The sequence below is a fragment of the Lonchura striata genome, chromosome 3, assembly GCF_046129695.1.
Source record: "Lonchura striata isolate bLonStr1 chromosome 3, bLonStr1.mat, whole genome shotgun sequence".
Taxonomy (NCBI): Eukaryota; Metazoa; Chordata; class Aves; order Passeriformes; family Estrildidae; genus Lonchura; species Lonchura striata.
Window position 1 is genome coordinate 112,300,522 of NC_134605.1, and position 22,741 is coordinate 112,323,262.

Here is a 22,741-nt window from a genome sequence, read left to right on the forward strand (position 1 = left end):
TAAAAGGGCACAAAAGGAGGAAAAAATCCAGAAAAAACCAAAAAAGGTTAAATTTTAAACTTTAATCCTTAAAAATCCTCACCTGGAGGACACCAGGAACTCTTCTGTAATTCACTTAAATCCCAAAATGGGTGGATTTTAACCAAAAATGGGATTTTTCCATGCAGGAGAGGTGGAAAATATTAAATTTTAACCTTTAATCCTTAAAAATCCTCACCTGGAGGGCACCAGGAACTCTTCTGTAATTCACTTAAAACCCAAAACTTGGGGATTTTAAGCAAAAATGTGAATTTTTCTCGGTGGCCAAACCATTGCCTTTACCAAAAACACAAAATTGGTGCATTTTAACCAAAAATGGGAATTTTTCCTGGTGGCTGGATCGTTGCCTGTACCAAAAACCCAAACTTGGGGATTTTAACCAAAAATGTGAATTCTTCCTGGTGGCTGGATCATTGCCTGTACCAAAAAACCCAAAATTGGTGGATTTTAACAAAAATGTGAATTTTCCTGGTGGCCAAACCATTGCCTGTACCAAAAACACCCTAAACTGGTGGATTTTAAGCAAAAATGGGAATTTTTCTGGTGGCCGGACCATTGCTTGCGCCAAAAACCCAAAACTGGTGGATTTCAACCAAAAATGTGAATTTTCCTGGTGGCCTGACCATTGCCTGCACCAAAACCCCAAAACTGGTGGATTTTGACCAAAAATGTGAATTTTCCTGGTGGCCTGACCATTGCCTGCACCAAAACCCCAAAACTGGTGGATTTTGACCCAAAATGTGAATATTTTTTTGGGGCAGGTATGCGGAGGGGAGCCGCTGCGTGGGGATGACCATCGACGCTTGGCCACACCATTGGTTGCACCAAAAAAACCCCAAAATTGGTGGATTTTAATGGGATTTCTCCTGGTGGCTGGACCATCGTTTCCACCAAAACCCCAAAACTGGTGGATTTTGACCCAAAATGTGAATTTTTCTCCTCAGGTACGCGGAGCGGAGCCGCACCCGCTGCGTGGGGATGACCATCGAGACGCGGCCGGACTATTGCCTGCGGCCCCACCTCAGCGCCATGCTGGGCTACGGCTGCACGCGCCTGGAGATCGGCGTGCAGAGCGTCTACGAGGACGTGGCCCGCGACACCAACAGGTCCGGCACGGGGACGGCGATCCCGGGAATCCTGGTGGGGTGGGACAACGTTCTTGGGAATTCTGGTGGGGTGGGACAATGTTCTTGGGAATCCTGGTGGGGTGGGACAATGTTCTTGGGAATTCTGGTGGGGTGGGACAATGTTCTTGGGAATCCTGGTGGGGTGGGACAATGTTCTTGGGAATTCTGGTGGGGTGGGACAGCGTTCCAGAGAATTCCAACAGGTCAGGGACACCATTCCAGGGACACCATTCCAGGTTCAGGGTCACCATTCCAGGTCAGGGACACCATTCCAGGGACACCATTCCAGGGACACCATTCCAGGTCAGGGCCACCATTCCAGGTCAGGGACACCATTCCAGGTCAGGGACACCATTCCAGGTTCAGGGACACCATTCCAGGTTCAGGGCCACCATTCCAGGTTCAGGGCCACCATTCCAGGTCAGGGACACCATTCCCGGTTTAGGGACACCATTCCAGGGACACCATTCCAGGGACACCATTCCAGGGACACCATTCCAGGTCAGGGACACCATTCCAGGGCCACCATTCCAGGTCAGGGCCACCATTCCAGGTCAGGGCCACCATTCCAGGTCAGGGCCACCATTCCAGGTCAGGGACACCATTCCAGGTTCAGGGTCACCATTCCAGGGACACCATTCCAGGTTCAGGGTCACCATTCCAGGGACACCATTCCAGGGCCAGCATTCCAGGTCAGGGCCACCATTCCAGGTTCAGGGCCACCATTCCAGGGCCACCATTCCAGGTCAGGGCCACCATTCCAGGTCAGGGCCACCATTCCAGGTCAGGGCCACCATTCCAGGTCAGGGACACCATTCCAGGTCAGGGACACCATTCCAGGGCCACCATTCCAGGACACCATTCCAGGTTCAGGGCCACCATTCCAGGTTCAGGGCCACCATTCCAGGTCAGGGACACCATTCCAGGTCAGGGACACCATTCCAGGTCAGGGACACCATTCCAGGTCAGGGACACCATTCCAGGACACCATTCCAGGTTCATGGACACCATTCCAGGTCAGGGCCACCATTCCAGGTCAGGGCCACCATTCCAGGTCAGGGCCACCATTCCAGGTCAGGGCCACCATTCCAGGGCCACCATTCCAGGGAATTCTGACTGGGCTGGGGCTCCATTCCAGGAATGACTTTTCCTTCTTCTTTTCCTGCTTCTTTTCCTGCTTTTCCTTCTTATTTTCCTGCTTTTTCTGCTTCTTTTCCTGCTTTTCCTTCTTCCTTTCCTCCTTTCCTGCTTTTCCTGCTGATTTTCCTGCTTTTCCACTGCTTTTCCTTCTTTTCCTTCCTATTTCCCTCCTTTTTCCTCTTTCTTTTCCTTCTTTTTTTTCCCTCCTTTTCCTTCTTATTTTCCTCCTTTTCCTGCCTTTTTTCCTCCTTTTTCCCCCTTGTTTTCCTTCTTTTTTCCCCTCCTTTTCCTTCCTTTTTCCCTCCTTTTCCTTCTTTTTTTCCCCCTCCTTTTCCTTCTTTTTTCCCTCATTTTCCTCTTTTCCTCCTTTTTCCCCCTCCTTTTCCCACTTTTTCCCTCCTCCTTATCCTTCTTATTTCCCTCCTGTTCCTTTTTATTTTCCTCCTTTTTCCACCTTCTTTTCCTTCCTTTTTCCCCTCCTTTTCCCGCTTTGTTTTCCCTTTTTCCCCCTTTTCCCCCCTTTTCCCCCTCCTTTTCCCCCTCCTTTTCCCCCTTTTCCCCCTCTTTTTTCCCCTTTTCCCCCCCTTTTTCCCCCTTTTTTCCCCTCCTTTTTCCCCTCCTTTTCCCCCTTTTCCCCCTCCTTTTCCCCCTCCTTTTCCCCCTTTTCCCCCTCTTTTTTCCCCTTTTCCCCCCCTTTTTTCCCCTCCTTTTTCCCCTCCTTTTCCCCCTTTTCCCCCTCTTTTTTCCCCTTTTCCCCCCCTTTTTTCCCCTCCTTTTTCCCCTCCTTTTCCCCTTTTCCCCCTCCTTTTCCCCCTTTTTTTCCCCCCTTTTCCCCCTTTTCCCCCCTTTTTCCCCCTTCCCCCCCTTTTTCCCCCTCCTTTACCCCCTCCTTTTTCCCCCCTTTTCCCCCTTTTTCCCCCCTTTTCCCCCTCCTTTTCCCCCTTTCCCCCCTTTTTTCCCCCTTTTTTTCCCTTTTCCCCCCCTTTTTTCTCCCTTTTTCCCCCATTTTCCCCCTTTTCCCCCTCCTTTTCCCCCTTTTTTCCCCCTCCTTTTCCCCCTTTTCCCCCTTTTCCCCCCTTTTTTCCCACTTTTCCCCCCTTTTCCCCCATTTTTCCCCCTTTTCCCCGGGCAGGGGCCACACGGTGCGGGCGGTGAGCGAGAGCTTCCAGCTGGCCAAGGACTGCGGCTTCAAGGTGGTGGCGCACATGATGCCCGACCTGCCCAACGTGGGGCTGGAGCGCGACCTGCACCAGTTCAGCGTGAGTCATTCATTAAAAACACAGTAATTAAAAACACGGTAATTAATTAAAGGTGGCGCACATGATGCCCGACCTGCCCAACGTGGGGCTGGAGCGCGACCTGCACCAGTTCAGCGTGAGTGCTCGTTAAAAACGCGGTAATTAAAAACACGGTAATTAAAGGTGGCGCCCAACGTGGGGCTGGAGCGCGACCTGCACCAGTTCAGTGTGAGTCATTCATTAAAAACACAGTAATTAAAAACACGGTAATTAAAGGTGACACCCAACGTGGGGCTGGAGCGCGACCTGCACCAGTTCAGTGTGAGTGCTCGTTAAAAACGCGGTAATTAAAAACACATTAAATAAAGGTGGCGCCCAACATGGGGCTGGAGCGCGACCTGCACCAGTTCAGCCTGAGTGCTCGTTAAAAACGCGGTAATTAAAAACACGGTAATTAAAGGTGGCGCCCAACATGGGGCTGGAGCGCGACCTGCACCAGTTCAGCGTGAGTGCTCGTTAAAAACGCGGTAATTAAAAACACGGTAATTAAAGGTGGCGCACATGATGCCCGACCTGCCCAACGTGGGGCTGGAGCGCGACCTGCACCAGTTCAGCGTGAGTCATTCATTAAAAACACCTTCGTTAAAAACACGTTAATTAAAGGTGGCGCCCAATGTTGGGCTGGAGCGCGACCTGCACCAGTTCAGCGTGAGTGCTCGTTAAAAACACGTTAATTAATTAAAGGTGGCGCACATGATGCCCGACCTGCCCAATGTGGGGCTGGAGCGCGACCTGCACCAGTTCAGCGTGAGTGCTCGTTAAAAACGCGTTAATTAATTAAAGGTGGCGCACATGATGCCCGACCTGCCCAACGTGGGGCTGGAGCGTGACCTGCATCAGTTCAGCGTGAGTGCTCGTTAAAAACGCGGTAATTAAAAACACGGTAATTAAAAACACGTTAATTAAAGGCGGCGCACATGATGCCCGACCTGCCCAACGTGGGGCTGGAGCGCGACCTGCACCAGTTCAGCGTGAGTGCTCGTTAAAAACGCGGTAATTAATTAAAGGTGGCGCACATGATGCCCGACCTGCCCAACGTGGGGCTGGAGCACGACCTGCACCAGTTCAGCCTGAGTGCTCGTTAAAAACGCGTTAATTAAAAACACGGTAATTAAAGGTGGCTCCCAACGTGGGGCTGGAGCGCGACCTGCACCAGTTCAGCCTGAGTGCTCGTTAAAAACACGGTAATTAAAAACACGGTAATTAAAAACACGGTAATTAAAGGTGGCGCACATGATGCCCGACCTGCCCAACGTGGGGCTGGAGCGCGACCTGCACCAGTTCAGTGTGAGTCATTCATTAAAAACACAGTAATTAAAAACACGGTAATTAAAGGTGGCGCCCAAAGTTGGGCTGGAGCGCGACCTGCACCAGTTCAGCCTGAGTGCTCGTTACAAACGCGTTAATTAATTAAAGGTGGCGCACATGATGCCCGACCTGCCCAACGTGGGGCTGGAGCGCGACCTGCACCAGTTCAGCCTGAGTGCTCATTACAAACGCGTTAATTAATTAATTAAAGGTGGCGCACATGATGCCCGACCTGCACCAGTTCAGCGTGCGTGCTCGTTACAAACGCCGTCGTTAAAAACGCGTTAATTAAAGGGATCAAACCGGTTGGTGGTGTTGAGTAGGAGATTATTTGTGTCAGGTGGTTACATTGGATATGGCATGAATTACTGCACTTAAACGCCGCTTAGTTGTGGTAAAGTGTTACATAAATGGAATTATTAATTGTAATAATATTAATAACAACAACAATAACAATAATAATAATATTTATTAAATAATTTGTATTAAGTTTTTAAATATATACAATTTTTAATACTACTACTACTACTACTATTACTACTACTACTACTAATAATAATATTTATTATTAAATAATTTGTATTAAATTATTAAATATAATTTTTAATACTACTACTAGTAATAATAATAATAATTAAATAATTTGTATTATGTTATTAAATAAATACAATTTTTAATACTACTACTACTACTACTTCTACTACCACTACTACTACTACTACTACTAATAATAATAATAATAATATTTATTATTAAATAATTTGTATTACGTTATTATATAAATACAATTTTTAATACTACTACTACTAGTAATAATAATAATAATTATTATTAAATAATTTGTATTAAATTATTAAATAAACACAATTTTTACTACTACTACTACTACTAATAATAATTTTTATTATTAAATAATTTGTATTAAGTTATTAAATAAACACAATTTTTACTACTACTACTACTACTACTAATAATAATAATAATTATTATTATTATTATTAAATAATTTGTATTAAGTTATTAAATAAACAATTTTTACTACTACTACTACTACTAATAATAATTTATTATTATTATTGTTGTTGTTGTTGTTTTGTTGTTGTTGTTGTTATTGTTATTATTATATTTATTATAAAATAATTTGTATTAAATTATTCCCTGGGAATGTGGGACTCCAGGAAGGGTTGCCCCGGAATTTCCATCCCCAAATTCCATCAAAATCCCTCGGGATGGATCCCGAGCCTCCCGGATCCCGAAATCCCGGAATTCTTTGGGATGGGATCCATGGAATTTCACAGAGCTGAAATAAATCTGGGAAAATTTCAAAAAAAACCAGGGAGGAGAGGCAGAAAATTGGGAATTTGAAGCATCAGATGGAAAAAAATTATTTTTTTCCCCTTTGAGGAAATGCTTTGTGTCCATCTAAAGCCTCACTTAAATAAAATAAATATATTTATAATAGGAATATTTAAATATTTAAATAAATAGTGAAATGTAAAATAAAAAAATAAATAAAATTATGGCAGGGCCGTTTCATGGGGATGAGATTTTAGCGAAGGAGATTTTTTTAGATTTTATTTTGGATTCCCATCTGCAGAGCCGCTCCTGCGTTCTTTAAATAAAACAAAATTACTGAATGAGCTCAGCCTGAAAATTCCTGCTCTTAGTCATGCCTCAAGATGGGATTTATATATATATATATTTATTTTTTTTTATTTTTATTCTGGAGGAATTGCAAAAGAAGCAATTTGCCCAAAATGAGCTAATTTTAGTGGCAGCCTTGATGCATCTGGGATGGGAACGACGCTGAAAATGAGGGGGAAAATTGGGAGAAAAAATCGGGGGGGAAAATGAGGAGGAAATTATTTGAAAATTAAAAATTGGGAGAAAAAATCGGGGGGAAAATGAGGGGGAAATTATTTGAAAATTAAAAATTGGGAGAAAAAATCGGGGGGAAAATGAGGGGGAAATTATTTGAAAATTAAAAATTGGGAGAAAAAATCGGGGGGGGAAATGAGGGGGAAATTATTTGAAAATTAAAAATAGGGAGAGAAAATCGGAGAGGAAAATGAGGGGGAAATTATTTGAAAATTAAAAATAGGGAGAGAAAATCGGGGGGGGAAATGAGGGGGAAATTATTTGAAAATTAAAAATAGGGAGAGAAAATCAGGGGGGAAAATGAGGGGGAAATTACTTGAAAATTAAAAATAGGGAGAAAAAATCGGGGGGGAAAATGAGGGGGAAATTATTTGAAAATTAAAAATTGGGAGAAAAAATCAGGGGGAAAATGAGGGGGAAAATATTTGAAAATTAAAAAATAGGGTGAAAAAAACTGAGAGGAAAATGAGGGGGAAATTATTTGAAAATTAAAAATTGGGAGAAAAATCGGGGGGGAAATGAGGGGGAAATTATTTGAAAATTAAAAATTGGGAGAAAAAATCGGGGGGGAAAATGAGGAGGAAATTATTTGAAAATTAAAAATTGGGAGAAAAAATCGGGGGGAAAATGAGGGGGAAATTATTTGAAAATTAAAAATAGGGAGAAAAAATCGGGGGGAAAATGAGGGGGAAATTACTTGAAAATTAAAAATTGGGAGAAAAAATCGGGGGGGAAAATGAGGGGGAAATTATTTGAAAATTAAAAATTGGGAGAAAAAATCGGGGGGGAAAATGAGGGGGAAATTATTTGAAAATTAAAAATTGGGAGAAAAAATCGGGGGGGAAAATGAGGGGGAAATTATTTGATAATTAAAAATTGGGAGAAAAATTTGGGGGGGAAAATGAGGGGGAAATTATTTGAAAATTAAAAATTGGGAGAGAAAATCGGAGAGGAAAATGAGGGGGAAATTATTTGAAAATTAAAAATTGGGAGAAAAAATCGTGGGGGAAAATGAGGAGGAAATTATTTGAAAATTAAAAATAGGGAGAGAAAATCGGAGAGGAAAATGAGGAGGAAATTATTTGAAAATTAAAAATAGGGAGAAAAAATCGGGGGGGAAAATGAGGGGGAAATTATTTGAAAATTAAAAATTGGGAGAAAAAATCGGGGGGGAAAATGAGGGTGGAATAATCTGAGGGAAAATGTTGGGGAAATTATTTGAAAATAAAAATTACAGTGAAAAAATCTGAGAGGGGAAAAAATCTGAGGGAAAACGAGGGTGGAATAATCTGAGAGGGAAAAAAATCTGAGAGGAAAATGAGGATTAAATAATGTGAGAGGGGAAAAATCTGAGAGCAAAATGAAAGTGAAATAATCGAAGGGAAAATGAGAGTGAAATAATCTGAGGGAATAATTACGCTGAAAATATCTGAGGGCGAAAATGAAGATTAAATAATTGGGATAAATGAGGGTGAAATAATCTGATGAGGAAGATGAGAGTGGAATTATTTGAGGGGAAAAATAGGATTAAATAATCTGAGGGAATAATTATGGTGAAATGATCTGAGGGCAAAAATGAGGATTAAATAATTGGGGATAAATGAGGATGAAATAATCTGAGGAAATAATTATGGTGAAATAATCTGAGGGCAAAAATGAGGATTAAATAATTGGGGATAATTGAGGGTGAAATAATCTGTGGGGGAAGATGAGAGTGGAATTATTTGAGGAGAAAAATGAAGATTAAATAATCTGAGGGAATAATTATGGTGAAATAATCTGAGGGCAAAAATGAGGATTAAACAATTGGGGATAAATGAGGGTGAAATAATCTGAGGGGGAAGATGAGAGTGGAATTATTTGAGGAGAAAAATAGGATTAAATAATCTGAGGGAATAATTACGGTGAAACTATTTGAGGGCAAAAATGAGGATTAAATAATGGGGATAAATGAGGGTGAAATAATCTGAGGGCAAAAATGAGGATTAAATAATTGGGGATAAATGAGGGTGAAATAATCTGAGGGGGAAAATGAGAGTGGAATTATTTGAGGAGAAAAATTATGGTGAGATAATCTGAGGGGAAAAAATATGATTAAATAATCTGAGGGAATAATTATGGTGAAAATATCTGAGGGCAAAAATGAGGATTAAATAATTGGGGATAAATGAGGGTGAAATAATCTGAGGGGGAAGATGAGAGTGGAATTATTTGAGGAGAAAAATGAAGATTAAATAATCTGAGGGATGATTTCTGCACTTTGCAGCCCCCAGGCCCCGTGGGTTGCTCTGGCTCCTTCTGTTCTGGAGCCAAAATTAATTTATTTAATTTTTTTTTAATTTTATTTTTTTTTTTTTTTTGCCATTCACAAATTTGTTTTCTGATTGTTTGGTTTTTTTTTTTTCCTTCACTGAGACCCCTTTGCTGCTGAAGTCAATAATGAACATACGGCAGCCAAAAATAAAGGGAAAAAAACACCAATTTCAGGGCAGCTCGCCATCAGCTCCCGAGTGCTCGGGCCAAATTAGGTTTTTGAGGCCTTAATTGTTGCTTTTGTGTGGGTTTGTACATTTATTTTTTAATTCAAAAAGCAGCCTGGTTTTGCTGCGAGCATTCGAGGGCACTGAACGAGACGAGGTTTTTATTTTCATCAAAACCACGCTGGAATTGCTGAGATATTCTATTTTTTTTTTTTTGGGTGAAAGGAGACTTTTGACTCACCCGGACTGCAAGAATCGCATGTTTGAGACAATGAAAAATATTTTATTTTCCCCGAGGAGAGCGCTGACCCTCCGGGAAAAGGGGGGAAAAAAAAAACCTGGAAAAAAGCGAAGGTGGGAATTGGAGAGCGGCTTGATGGAGGAATTCTCCTGGGATTTTTGGGATTTTTGGCACCTGCAGAGCTCCAAGGTCAACCCGCTCCTGCTCCAGCACTTTTCCAACTTCTCCCCCTCTCCCCTGATTCTTTTCTCTCACCTCCAGCTCGGGGCTGGCAAAATCTCTCCTCCAAGCCGTGCTTTCAAAGGGAAAAAAATACGTTTTTTTTTTTCCTGTTGTCTGTTATTGCAAGTTATGGGAAAGATTTTCTTCTGGAGCTGCTGTGGTTTGCTCACAGCTCAGGCAAATCCTCTCTGCCTCTCTTCTTCTCCTTCCTCCCCACCCAGGGCTGATGGTATTTTTATATGGCACATCACGTGTTAAATAATTATAATTTTTCCCCAAAACCTATTACCTTTATTAAATGGTGTCATTCTATCTTTTATATGGCACATCACATATTAAATGTTTATAATTTTTCCCCAATACCTATTACTATATTAAATGGTGCTTTTCTTTTATATGGCACATCACATATTAAATATTTATAATTTTTCCCCAATACCTACTACCTATATTAAATAGTGCTTTTCTATCTTTTATATGGCACATCACATATTAAATGTTTATAATTTTTCCCCAATACCTATTACCTTTATTAAATGGTGCCTTTCTATATTTTATATGATAAATTACAAAGTTTTTCCCCAATACCTACTACCTTTATTAAATGGTGCTTTTCTATATTTTATATGGCACATTACATATTAAATGTTTATAGTTTTTCCCAAATACTTATTCCCTTTATTAAATGGTGCCTTTCTATCTTTTATATGACACGTTACAAATTTTTTCCCCATTACCTACTATCTATATTAAATGGTGCCTTTCTATCTTTTAAATGGCACATCACATATTAAATATTTATAATTTTTCCCCAATACCTATTACCTATATTAAATAGTGCTTTTCTATCCTTTACATGGCACATTACATATTAAATGTTTATTGTTTTCCCCAGTACCTATTACCTTTATTAAATGGTGCCTTTCTATCTTTTATATGCTAAATTACAAAGTTTTTCCCCAATACCTACTACCTATATCAGATGGTGCCTTTCTATACTTTATATGATGCATCACATATTAAATGTTTATAGTTTTTCCCAAATACTTATTCCCTTTATTAAATGGTGCTTTTCTATCTTTTATATGGCACATCACATATTAAATGTTTATAATTTTTCCCCAATGCCCATTACCTTTATTAAATGGTGCCTTTCTATATTTTATATGATAAATTACAAAGTTTTCCCCAATACCCATTACCTTTATTAAATGGTGCCTTTCTATCTTTTATATGGCACATCACATATTAAATATTTATAATTTTTCCCCAATACCTATTACCTATATTAAATAGTGCTTTTCTATCTTTTACATGGCACATCACATATTAAATGTTTATTGTTTTCCCCAGTACCTATTACCTTTATTAAATGGTGCCTTTCTATATTTTATATGATAAATTACAAAGTTTTTCCCCAATACTTACTACCTATATTAAATGGTGCCTTTCTGTACTTTATATAATGCATCACATATTAAATGTTTATAGTTTTTCCCAAATACTTATTCCCTTTATTAAATGGTGCTTTTCTATCTTTTATATGGCACATCACATATTAAATGTTTATAATTTTTCCCCAATACCCATTACCTATATTAAATGGTGCCTTTCTATCTTTTATATGATAAATTACAAAGTTTTTCCCCAATACCCATTCCCTATATCAAATGGTGCTTTTCTATCTTTTATATGGCACATCACATATTAAATGTTTATAATTTTTCCCCAATGCCCATTACCTTTATTAAATGATGCCTTTCTATATTTTATATGATAAATTACAAAGTTTTTCCCCAATACCCACTACCTATATTAAATGGTGCCTTTCTATCTTTTATATGGCACATCACATATTAAATATTTATAATTTTTCCCCAATACCTATTACCTGTATTAAATAGTGCTTTTCTATCTTTTATATGGCACATTACATATTAAATGTTTATCATTTTCCCCAATACCTATTACCTTTATTAAATGGTGCCTTTCTATATTTTATATGATAAATTACAAAGTTTTTCCCCAATACCCACTACCTATATTAAATGGTGCCTTTCTATCTTTTATATGGCACATCATATATTAAATGTTTATAATTTTTCCCCAATGCCTATTACCTATATTAAATGGTGCCTTTCTATCTTTTATATGGCACATCACATATTAAATATTTATAATTTTTCCCCAATACCTATTACCTGTATTAAATGGTGCTTTTCTATCTTTTACATGGCACATCACATATTAAATGTTTATAATTTTTCCCCAATGCCTATTACCTATATCAAATGGTGCATATCTATCTTTTATATGATAAATTACAAAGTTTTTCCCCAATGCCTATTCCCTATATTAAATGGTGCCTTTCTATATTTTATATGGCACATCACATATTAAATGTTTATAGTGTTTCCCCAATACCTATTACCTATATCAAATGGTGCTTTTCTATATTTTATATGGCACATCACATATTAAATGTTTATAATTTTTCCCCAATGCCCATTACCTATATTAAATGGTGCCTTTCTATATTTTATATGGTACATTACATATTAAATGTTTATAATTTTTCCCCAATGCCCATTCCCTATATTAAATGGTGCCTTTCTATATTTTATATGATACATTACATATTAAATGTTTATAGTTTTTCCCAAATGCCTATTCCCTATATCAAATGGTGATTTTCTATATTTTATATGATACATTACATATTAAATGTTTACAATTTTTCCCCAGTACCTATTACCTTTATTAAATGGTGCCTTTCTATATTTTATATGGTACATTACATATTAAATGTTTATAATTTTTCCCCAATGCCTATTACCTATATTAAATTATGCTTTTCTCCTCCAAACCAGTCTGTGAGTGCCAACATCACCAGAACACGGAGGTGAGGAAGGAGAAAGAGGGAGGACAGGGCAGGCCCAAATCCCAAATCCATCTTAAACCTCTGACCCCCATGTACAAAACCAAACCCCCTGTACAGCACTCAGAAATTCTTCCCTCTACTTTGTGACCACTTCTACTGTAACATCCAAACTTTGGTGACTTCTTGTTCTCCCTGCAAGGTTGGTAACTCGTTCCATGGCTCAAACCCAAACTCACAGCTGTTTGCAGCTGTGCCAGGGTCTCAAATGCTTCTGACCTGGACCCGGAACATCCAAAAACATCTGAGGGACGTTCTGAGTTCCCACACCTGGGTTTTGTCCCAGAGGAGCAATTCCCAGCAGTGTTGGATCCCGATTTTCCAGGGGGGATCCAACCACGGATGGGAGGCAGGAGCGTCTCTGCTGCTCCGTGGGGAAATTCCTGCCTTTGATGTGGAAAATGTTGGAGCTGGAGCTGCTGAGGATTCACCTCGGAGCCGGGAAAAGCTCCCTCGGATCTGTGGCTTGGAGGGTTTTGGTTAAAGGAGGACATGGAGAAGCTTCTCCCAGGTCCTCCACACAGCAGGAAATCCGCTTTTCTTACCCAAAATAGTTCAAAATACTTGGATTTTGAAATCCCAGGACAATCGGAGGTGTTTGAGGTGCTGGTGGACCTCAGGGAGCTGAGCCTCGTCTGTCAGGGTTTTGTTGTGTGGCTGTGGATGGCCAGGAAAGCGGCAGGAATTCCCTGGAATATTGTCCTCCCTCTCTTGCCCACGGAATCGTTCACAGGAAATGGGAATTTTGGGATCTTTTTGGCGTTTCTGCCCTCGGTGCCATCCGTGGGAGGGTTTGCGGCGAGCGCGGCCGTGGAGAGGGAGTGATTGGGGATGGTTCCGGTTGGGAAAGGCCCTGGTGATCCTGGAATTCAAATATTTCCAGCAGTGCCGGGGCCACCACGGATCCATGGATGGAAAGAAATCCCTCCAGGGATCCAGATCCCCAAAAATCCGCATGGATTGAAATCCTGGATCCATGAGCCCCCTAAATCCACATGGATTTAAATCCTGGATTTGTGTCCCCCAAAATTCACGTGGATTTAAATCCTGGATCCGTGTCCCCCCAAATCCACGTGGATTGAAATCCTGGATCCGTGTCCCCCAAAATCCACATGGATTGAAATCCTGGATCCCCATGTACCCCCCAAATCCACATGGATTGATATCCTGGATCCATGTCCCCCCAAATCCACATGGATTTAAATCCGGGATTTGTGTCCCCCAAATCCACGTGGATTTAAATCCTGGATCCGTGTCCCTCTAAATCCACGTGGATTAAAATCCTGGATCCATGTCCCTCTAAATCCACATGGATTTAAATCCTGGATCCATGTTCCCCCAAATCCACATGGATTGAAATCCTGGATTTGTGTCCCCCAAAATCCACATGGATTTAAATCCTGGATCCATGAGCCCTCAATATCGACATGGATTTAAATTCTGGATCTGTGCCCCCCCAAATCCACATGGATTGAAATCCTGGATCCATGAGCCCCCTAAATCCACATGGATTTAAATCCTGGATCTGTGTCCCCCCAAATCCACATGGATTTAAATCCTGGATCCGTGCCCCCCCAAATCCACATGGATTGAAATCCTGGATCCGTGCCCCCCCAAATCCACATGGATTGAAATCCTGGATTCGTGTCCCTCCAAATCCACATGGATTTAAATCCTGGATCCATGTCCCCCAAAATCCACATGGATTTAAATCTTGGATCCGTATCCCCCCAAATCCACATGGATTTAAATCCTGGATCCATGTCCCCCCAAATCCACATGGATTTAAATCCTGGATCCGTGCCCCCCCAAATCCACATGGATTGAAATCCTGGATCCGTGTCCCCCAAAATCCACATGGATTTAAATCCTGGATCCGTGCCCCCCCAAATCCACATGGATTGAAATCCTGGATCCATGAGCCCCCTAAATCCACATGGATTGAAATCCTGGATCCCCATGTACCCCCCAAATCCACATGGATTGAAATCCAGGATCTGTGTCCCCCCCAAATCCACACGGATTTAAATCCTGGATCCATGTCCCCCCAAATCCACATGGATTTAAATCCTGGATCCGTGCCCCCCCAAATCCACATGGATTGAAATCCTGGATCCGTGTCCCCCAAAATCCACATGGATTTAAATCCTGGCTCCATGAGCTCCCCCAAATCCACATGGATTTAAATCCTGGATCCATGATCCCCACAAATCCACATGGATTGAAATCCTGGATCCCCATGTCCCCCCAAATCCACAGGGATTGAAATCCTGGATCCATGTCCCCCCAAATCCACATGGATTGAAATCCTGGATTTGTGTCCCCCAAAATCCACATGGATTGAAATCCTGGATCCGTGTCCCCCCAAATCCACAGGGATTGAAATCCTGGCTCCATGCTCCCCCAAATCCACATGGATTGAAATCCTGGATCCCCATGTCCCCCCAAATCCACATGGATTGAAATCCTGGATCCGTGTCCCCCCAAATCCACATGGATTGAAATCCTGGATCCGTGTCCCCCAAAATCCACATGGATTTAAATCCTGGATTCATGTCCCCCCAAATCCACGTGGATTTAAATCCTGGATCCATGTCCCTCCAAATCCACATGGATTGAAATCCTGGATCCATGTCCCCCCAAATCCACATGGATTGAAATCCTGGATCCGTGTCCCCCAAAATCCACATGGATTGAAATCCTGGATTTGTGTCCCCCCAAATCCACATGGATTGAAATCCTGGATTTGTGTCCCCCCAAATCCACATGGATTGAAATCCTGGATCCGTGCCCCCCCAAATCCACATGGATTGAAATCCTGGATTTGTGTCCCCCAAAATCCACATGGATTTAAATCCTGGCTCCACGCCCCCCCAAATCCACGTGGATTTAAATCCCTCCAAGGATGGGAACTCCAGCACTGCCCAGTGCTGGAAAACCCTTTCCAAGCCGGAATTATTCCCGATTTCCAACCTCAACCTCCCCACGTGTATTTTGAGCCTTTTTCCCCCTCTGGTGTCGCGCTCCGGGAGGGAATTTTTGCACAAACATTGGGCTGGACCGGGAAGCGTCGAGGACGGCAACAAAACCAAAACGGTGCAAAACCAACTGCCCACCCTCACCTAAACCTGCCAGGAAAACCCTCGGAAAACCAAAACCCCCGAGGTCTCATCCTTGGGAGCTCCTGGAACCGATGACTTTCACAATGTCCATTCCCAACCCGTGGAATCTTCCTCTTCTCCTCGGTCACTGGCCCATTGTCTGCTCCCCTCAGTGCAGATCCTATCATCATTAGGCTTTTAATTAGCCCGGCATTGACGAGGAGGAGGGGAGAGAGGGGTGGGGGGGGAAGAAAAAAAATGCAAATGCGTCGGGGAAAACGCCGTTAATGCACGTTAATTAAAGCGCTTAAGCGATTGTTCCTTCCCCGCCGAGCCGCGAGTGTCACTCAAGGCCGGAGATTTCGGCGCTAGAAATGGTCCAGCTGATGGAGATAAAGGGGATGGAGCGTGGAGAGCTCGGATAATGCCGGCCTCATTAACAATTGGAATTTAATCATCTCTTCTCAGGCGGGCGGGAGGAGCCCATTCGACGATGGGGTTGAGGGGCACCCTCAACCAACCAACAACAACAACAAAAAAAAGAATAATAACCATAATGATGATGAATATTTTTGGTGATCTTTTAGTCGGAACGAATCGCCGGCGTTTGAGTTGAATTGATCGCAAGAAATTGGTGCTTTTATCGCCGGGCCGGTTATCTCCCGCAGCACTTGGGCAGCTGCGCAGCGAGGAGATGAAAGGCGGCCAGGGGATTAATTTTGGGGTCGGGGGGTGGGAATGTTCAAGTGGAATCCCGTGGAAACGACTCGGTTCTCTCCGGCTGGAGGGTGGCGGATTTTTGGGGGGTTTTTGGGGGTTTTTTGGGGGGTTTTTTGGGGTTTTTTGGGGGTTTTTTGGGGGGGGGTTGGGATTTTTTTGGGGTTTTTTTGGGGGGGTTTTGGGATTTTTTTGGGGTTTTTTTGGGAGTTTTTTAGGGTTTTTGGGGGGTTTTTTGGGGGTTTTTTTGGGGGGGTTTTTGGATTTTTTTGAGGTTTTTTGGGGGGGTTGGGGGTTTTTTTTGAGTTTTTTGGGGGCTTTTTTGGGTTTTTGGGGGTTTTTTGGGGGGTTTTTGGGGGTTTTTTTGGGGGGGTTTTGGGATTTTTTTGGGGTTTTTTTGGGGTTTTTTTGGGGGGGTTTTGGGGTTTTTTTGGGGTTTTTTTGGGAGTTTTTTAGGGTTTTTGGGGGGTTTTTTGGGGTTTTTTTTGGGGCTTTTTGGGGGGGTTTTGGGATTTTTTTGAGGTTTTTTGGGGGGTTTGGGGGGTTTTTTTGAGTTTTTTGGGGGCTTTTTTGGGTTTTTGGGGTTTTTTTGGGGTTTTTTTGGGGGGTTTTTCAGAGTTTTTTTGGGGGGGTTGGGGTTTATTGGGGGCTTTTTTTGGGTTTTTTTGGGGGTTTTTTGGGGGTTTTTTTGGGGGGTTGGGGTTTATTGGGGGCTTTTTTGGGGTTTTTTTTGGGGGGTTTTTTTTGGGGTTTTTTTGGGGGGGTTTTGGGGTTTTTTTGAGGTTTTTTGGGGGCTTTTGGGGTTTTTTTTTTTGAGTTTTTTGGGGGCTTTTTTGGGTTTTTGGGGGTTGTTTGGGGGTTTTTTTGGGTTTTTTGGGGGGTTTTTTGGGGTTTGTTTTGGGGGGGTTGGGGTTTATTGGGAGCTTTTTTTGGGTTTTTTGGGGGGTTTTTTGGGGTTTGTTTTGGGGGGGTTGGGGTTTATTGGGAGCTTTTTTTGGGTTTTTTGGGGGGTTTTTTGGGGGTTTTTTTGGGAGTTTTTTAGGGTTTTTTGGGGGTTTTTATGGGTTTTTTGGGGGGAATTTTTTGGGGTTTTTTGGGGTTTTTTTGGGAGTTTTTTAGGGTTTTTTGGGTTTTTTTGGGGTTTTTTGGGGGGATTTTTTGGGGGTTTTTTGGGGGTTTTTTTGGGAGTTTTTTAGGGTTTTTGGGGGTTTTTTGGGGGTTTTTTGGGGGTTTTTTTTGGGGGGGTTGGGGGTTATTGGGGGCTTTTTTTGGGTTTTTTGGGGGGGTTTTTTGGTTTTTTTGGGGGGTTTTTTGGGGGGTTTTTTGGGGGGTTTTGGGGTTTTTTGGGGGCTTTTTTGGGGGGTTTTTTTGGGTTTTTGGGGGGTTTTTTTGGGGTTTTTTTTGGTTTTTTTTGGTTTTTGGGGGTTTTTTGGGGTTTTTTTTTGGGGGGGTTGGGGTTTATTGGGGGCTTTTTTTGGGGTTTTTTGGGGGTTTTTTTGGGGGTTTTTTGGGTTTTTTTGGGGTTTTTTGGGGGGTTTTTTTGGGAGGTTTTTTGGGGTTTTTTGGCGGTTTTTTGGGGGATTTTTTGGGGGTTTTTTGGAGGGTTTTTTGGGGGGTTTTTTGGGGGGGGTTTGGGGGTTTTTTTGGGGGGTTTTTTTTGGAGGTTTCTCCTTCGTCGCATGCCGAGCACAGTCAGGAAAACCCAATTAAAACCTCCAGCTGGAATTTTGGCTGATGCTGAATTTGGGACATTCCCGAATCCTCAGACCTTCCCCACGGGTCGCTCAGAGTTTTTCTGATTTTAAAAGGTTTTTGCAGGAGCAAAGGAATGGGAAAATACCAAAATTCAGGGCGTCACCTCCTGATTCCATCTGCTGTTACCTCCTCGGATCTTCCCCAAATCAAACTGTTCCACCATCGTGGGGTTATATTCTGATTTAACACAGGGTGATTCTTGATATCCTGTAATCCCAATTTTCCCAATTTTGACAATTGCAATGTCACTGAAAGCTTCCGGTGGGAGTTGAGGAAAACAAATCCCACAATTATTATTTACTGTGAAAACTCAGCTTTTCACTAAAATCCCACCAATTGAGGAATGTTACAGGGAAATGATATTTTAAGGTGTGGAGGAGTCCGGATGAACCTCCAGGTTGGAGTTTCAGCTGATCCGAGCTGACCTTTTTATTTTATTTTATTTTATTTTACTTTATTTTATTTTATTTTTATTTTATTTTATTTTATTTTATTTTTTATTCTATTTTATTTTATTTTATTTTATTTTATTTTATTTTATTTTATTTTTTTATTTTATTTTATTTTATTCTATTCTATTTTATTTTATTTTATTTTATTTTATTTTATTTTATTTTATTTTTTATTTTATTTTATTTTATTTTATTTTATTTTTATTTTATTTTATTTTTTTATTTCTTATTTTTATTTTATTTTATTTTATTTTATTTTATTTTATTTTATTTTATTTTATTTTATTTTATTTTATTTTTTTATTTTATTTTATTTTATTCTATTTTATTTTATTTTATTTTATTCTATTTTTTTTTTTGCTTCAATGAAATCTCCATTTCAATTTTGACTTTAATTAAATCGCCGCGTTAATCTCTCGCCTCCTGCCCGTTGGCCGCATCGCCGTATTTCCATTTTCCATCTTAATTAACTCCAAACCTGTTAAACGCCTCGAGAAATCCTCGAGGAGGATTGATGTGGCAGCTTGGAAGTCGGCGCTTCCGTTTGGAATACGGAATTCTCTGGGATTCAGAAATTTGGGATCTGCCCACCCCGGGGCATCCTCGACCCTTCCTGACTCAACCTGGAGCTGATGGAAAAACCTCCGGAGCTGCCACGGGTGGTGGAACAAAGATTTTGGGGATTCAATTGATTTTGGCAGCAAAAGGCTCGGGAGGGTTTCTTTTAATCAGCCCGAGACACCTTTTAATGTGTCTAATTAAAAATAAATCCAAACAAACGCAAGAAAAGGCCACAATTCCTCCTAAAGCTCAGCACGCGTCGGAATTTTCTGCTTCCTTTGTTTATCCTTGGGTTTATCAATTTATCCAATTTATGAATTGGATAAATCCAGCCTTGGACACTTCCAGGGATAAATCCAACCTTATATTTATCAATTGGATATCAAATTTATCAATTGGATAAATCCAGCCTTGGACACTTCCGGGGATAAATCCAACCTTATATTTATCAATTGGATAAATTTATCCAATTTATCAATTGGATAAATCCAGCCTTGGACACTTCTAGGGATAAATCTGACCTTCGGTTTATCAATTGGATAAATTTATCCAATTTATCAATTGGATAAATCCAGCCTTGGACACTTCCAGGGATCAATCCTACCTTGGATTTATCAATTGGATAAATTTATCCAATTTATCAATTGGATAAATCCAGCCTTGGACACTTCCGGGGATAAATCCGACCTTGGGTTTATCGGTTGGATAAATTTATCCAATTTATCAATTGGATAAATCCAGCCTTGGACATTTCCAGGGATCAATCCTACCTTGGATTTATCAATTGGAGAAATTTATCCAATTTATCAATTGGATAAATCCAGCCTTGGACACTTCCAGGGATAAATCCAACCTTATATTTATCAATTGGATATCAAATTTATCAGTTGGATAAATCCAGCCTTGGACACTTCCGGGGATAAATCCAACCTTATATTTATCAATTGGATAAATTTATCCAATTTATCAATTGGATAAATCCAGCCTTGGACACTTCCAGGGATAAATCTGACCTTCGGTTTATCAATTGGATAAATTTATCCAATTTATCAATTGGATAAATCCAGCCTTGGACACTTCCGGGGATCAATCCAACCTTATATTTATCAATTGGATATCAAATTTATCAATTGGATAAATCCAGCCTTGGACACTTCCGGGGATAAATCCAACCTTATATTTATCAATTGGATAAATTTATCCTATTTATCAATTGGATAAATCCAGCCTTGGACACTTCCAGGGATCAATCCTACCTTGGATTTATCAATTGGATAAATTTATCCAATTTATCAATTGGATAAATCCAGCCTTGGACACTTCCAGGGATCAATCCTACCTTGGATTTATCAATTGGATAAATTTATCCAATTTATCCAATTTATGAATAGGATAAATCCAGCCTTGGACACTTCCAGTGATAAATCCAACCTTGGCTTTATCAATTGGATATCAAATTTATCAATTGGATAAATCCAGCCTTGGACACTTCCGGGGATAAATCCAACCTTGGATTTATCAATTGGATAAATCCAGTCTTGGACACTTCCAGGGATCAATCCTACCTTGGATTTATCAATTGGATAAATTTATCCAATTTATCAATTGGATAAATCCAACCTTGGACACTTCCAGGGATAAATCCAACCTTGGATTTATCAATTGTATAAATCCAACCTTGGATATATCAATTGGATATCCAATTTATCAATTGGTTAAATCCAACCTTGGATATATCAATTGGATATCCAATTTATCAATTGGTTAAATCCAACCTTGGATATATCAATTGGATATCCAATTTATCAATTGGTTAAATCCAACCTTGGATATATCAATTGGATATCCAATTTATCAATTGGTTAAATCCAACCTTGGATTTATCAGTTGGATAAATCCAACCTTGGACACTTCCAGGGATAAATCCAACCTTGGGTTTATCAATTGGATAAATTGGATTTGTCAATTGGATAAATCCAACCTTGGACACTATCCACGCTGGAAAATAGAAGGAAAACACCGATTTGACTCATCCTGCATTTCCGTGGCCTCCTCTTCAAATCCAAACCAGATTTTTCACTCCCAAAAACGCCACAAAGCCGTCAACCCTCCCAGCTCGCCCTACGCCCGCAATCCTCAACCATTCCCACATTTCCAACCACAAAACCCCTCTGGAATCGACTCGGCGCGAAGCTCCCGATCCCACCAAACCTTTTTTTTTAAAATTTTTTTTTTTTAATTCCTTTTTTAATTCTTTTATTCCGTTTTTTTTTTCCCCAGGAGATTTTCGAGAACCCCGCCTTCCGCCCCGACGGGATGAAGCTGTACCCGACGCTGGTGATCCGCGGCACCGGGCTCTACGAGCTCTGGAAAAGCGGGAGATACCGCAGTTACCCCGCCAGCACCCTGGTGGACCTGGTGGCCCGGATCCTGGCCCTGGTGCCGCCATGGACGCGCGTCTACCGCGTCCAGAGGTGATTCCCGCCCGGAATCGGCTCCTCGGAGCCATCCTGGCATCCGTTCTGGAATTACAGCCCGCTCCGGCTCGGCCTTCGTTAGCTCCCAGCCTTAATTATCTCCCAGTCATTAAGGGGAGATCTTACATCCCATCCATTGATGGGTTGGATCCCATGGTGGGTCATTAATGGATGGGATGGATCCTTGGTGGTCCAGAGGTGATTCCCGCCCGGAATTGGCTCCTCGGCGCCGTCCCAGCACCAATTCCTTAATTACAGCCCGCTCCGGCTGGGCCTTCGTTAGCTCCCAGCCTTAATTATCTCCCAGTCATTAAGGGGAGATCTTACATCTCGTCCATTAATGGGTTGGATCCCATGGTGGGTCATTAATGGATGGGATGGATCCTTGGTGGTCCAGAGGTGATTCCCGCCCGGAATCGGCTCCTCGGAGCCGTCCCGGCATCCATTCCGGAATTACAGCCCGCTCCGGCTCGGCCTTCGTTAGCTCCCAGCCTTAATTATCTCCCAGTCATTAAGGGAAGATCTTACATCCCATCCATTAATGGGTTGGATCCTTGGTGGTCCAGAGGTGATTCCCGCCCGGAATCGGCTCCTCGGAGCCGTCCCAGCATCCATTCCGGAATTACAGCCCGCTCCGGCTCGGCCTTCGTTAGCTCCCAGCCTTAATTATCTCCCAGTCATTAAGGGGAGATCTTACATCCCATCCATTGATGGGTTGGATCCCATGGTGGGTCATTAATGGATGGGTTGGATCCATTGATGGGTTGGATCCTTGGTGGTCCAGAGGTGATTCCCGCTTGGAATCGGCTCCTCGGAGCCATCCCGGCATCCATTCCTTAATTACAGCCCGCTCCGGCTCGGCCTTCGTTAGCTCCCAGCCTTAATTATCTCCCAGTCATTAAGGGGAGATCTTACATCCCATCCATTAATGGGTTGGATCCCGTGATGGGTCATTAATGGATGGGATGGATCCATTGATGGGATGGATCCTTGGTGGTCTCGGAATC

The 22,741-nt window shown here is 41.7% G+C and overlaps 1 protein-coding gene across 1 annotated transcript; it reads left to right on the top strand.

Moving 5' to 3' along the window:
* Window positions 1–778: 778 nt before the first annotated feature.
* ELP3 (elongator acetyltransferase complex subunit 3) lies at window positions 779–21,735 on the top strand. Its single transcript, XM_077781775.1, has 3 exons — window positions 779–1,145; window positions 3,439–3,565; window positions 21,538–21,735. Exons 1-3 carry the CDS (start codon window positions 1,018–1,020, stop codon window positions 21,733–21,735), a joined length of 453 nt encoding a protein of 150 aa, XP_077637901.1. The 5' UTR covers window positions 779–1,017.
* The last annotated feature ends 1,006 nt before the right edge of the window (window positions 21,736–22,741 follow it).